This window comes from Pyxicephalus adspersus, chromosome 12 (genome assembly GCF_032062135.1).
Source record: "Pyxicephalus adspersus chromosome 12, UCB_Pads_2.0, whole genome shotgun sequence".
Lineage (NCBI taxonomy): Eukaryota > Metazoa > Chordata > Amphibia > Anura > Pyxicephalidae > Pyxicephalus > Pyxicephalus adspersus.
The window spans coordinates 386,269-387,134 of NC_092869.1; the positions used below are offsets into that span (position 1 = coordinate 386,269).

The 866-nt window shown below is 48.3% G+C and overlaps 1 protein-coding gene across 1 annotated transcript in view; it reads right to left on the reverse strand.

Moving 5' to 3' along the window:
• Nucleotides 1–866, reverse strand: part of EFNA3 (ephrin A3) — a 70,835-nt gene that overhangs the window by 5,765 nt on the left and 64,204 nt on the right. Inside the window, exon 3 of the mRNA XM_072428643.1 lies at nt 407–696. Coding sequence (XP_072284744.1) covers nt 407–696 — 290 coding nt within the window. The remainder of the gene's footprint in view (nt 1–406; nt 697–866) is intronic.

Here is an 866-nt window from a genome sequence, read left to right on the forward strand (position 1 = left end):
GGGCCTGGTGGTCGGGTCAGGGGGGAGGGCCTGGTGGTCGGGTCAGAGGGAGGGCCTGGTGGTCGGGTAAAGAGCTATGCCATCATTATCAGACCATGCCAGTCACGTGGGCACATTCAGGCTTGGTATTCCCAGCACAGAAGCGCCATATTCATCATTGTTTCTGTCTGAGAAATCTGCCCCCCTATCATTCACTTCATTTGGTTGTTTTGCCTAAGTGATTGGGGAACGATGCCAACTAATGGCTGATAACAGAACAATAGCTGGCATGGCGGGGTCAGATAAGTCCCAGGCCCGGCATTCTGTTTGGGGGGGTTTATACACAGGAATGTGTGAATGTTGTTAGGAGGATTTTCACACAAGGTATTTTCATTTCATAATCACACTTTTCCATCATTGTACTCACAGATGTAGTAATATTCGTGGCCGGCGTGGAACTCGTAGCCCAGGGAGAAGGCGCTGTAACGTTGGAACTTCTCCGAGAATTTGATGGGGCTGTGGGGTGAATGGGGGCGATTACATTCCCAACGCTTGAAGCCCTTGCTGATGTCACAGGTCCGATAGCCCTCATAGTTCACCATATAGAGAATGTATTGCTCCATCCGATGGTCCGCTATGGTCTCGTTGTAGTGAGGGCAGTAGATGTCCAGATAATCGTTGACGTTCACTTGGACGGTGTAGCCATCACGTCGCAAGCTGAAAAACAAAGACGAATGGGGGTTCAACAAAGCTCGAGGAGGGGAACATCAGGGACTGCAAGGATTAATAAATTCAGAAATGTTCTAACTTTATTATTCATGTCTATGGATGACAATATAAACTCAGGTCATCCTGCTGGTCAATCATATCTGCTGAATTCTACATGG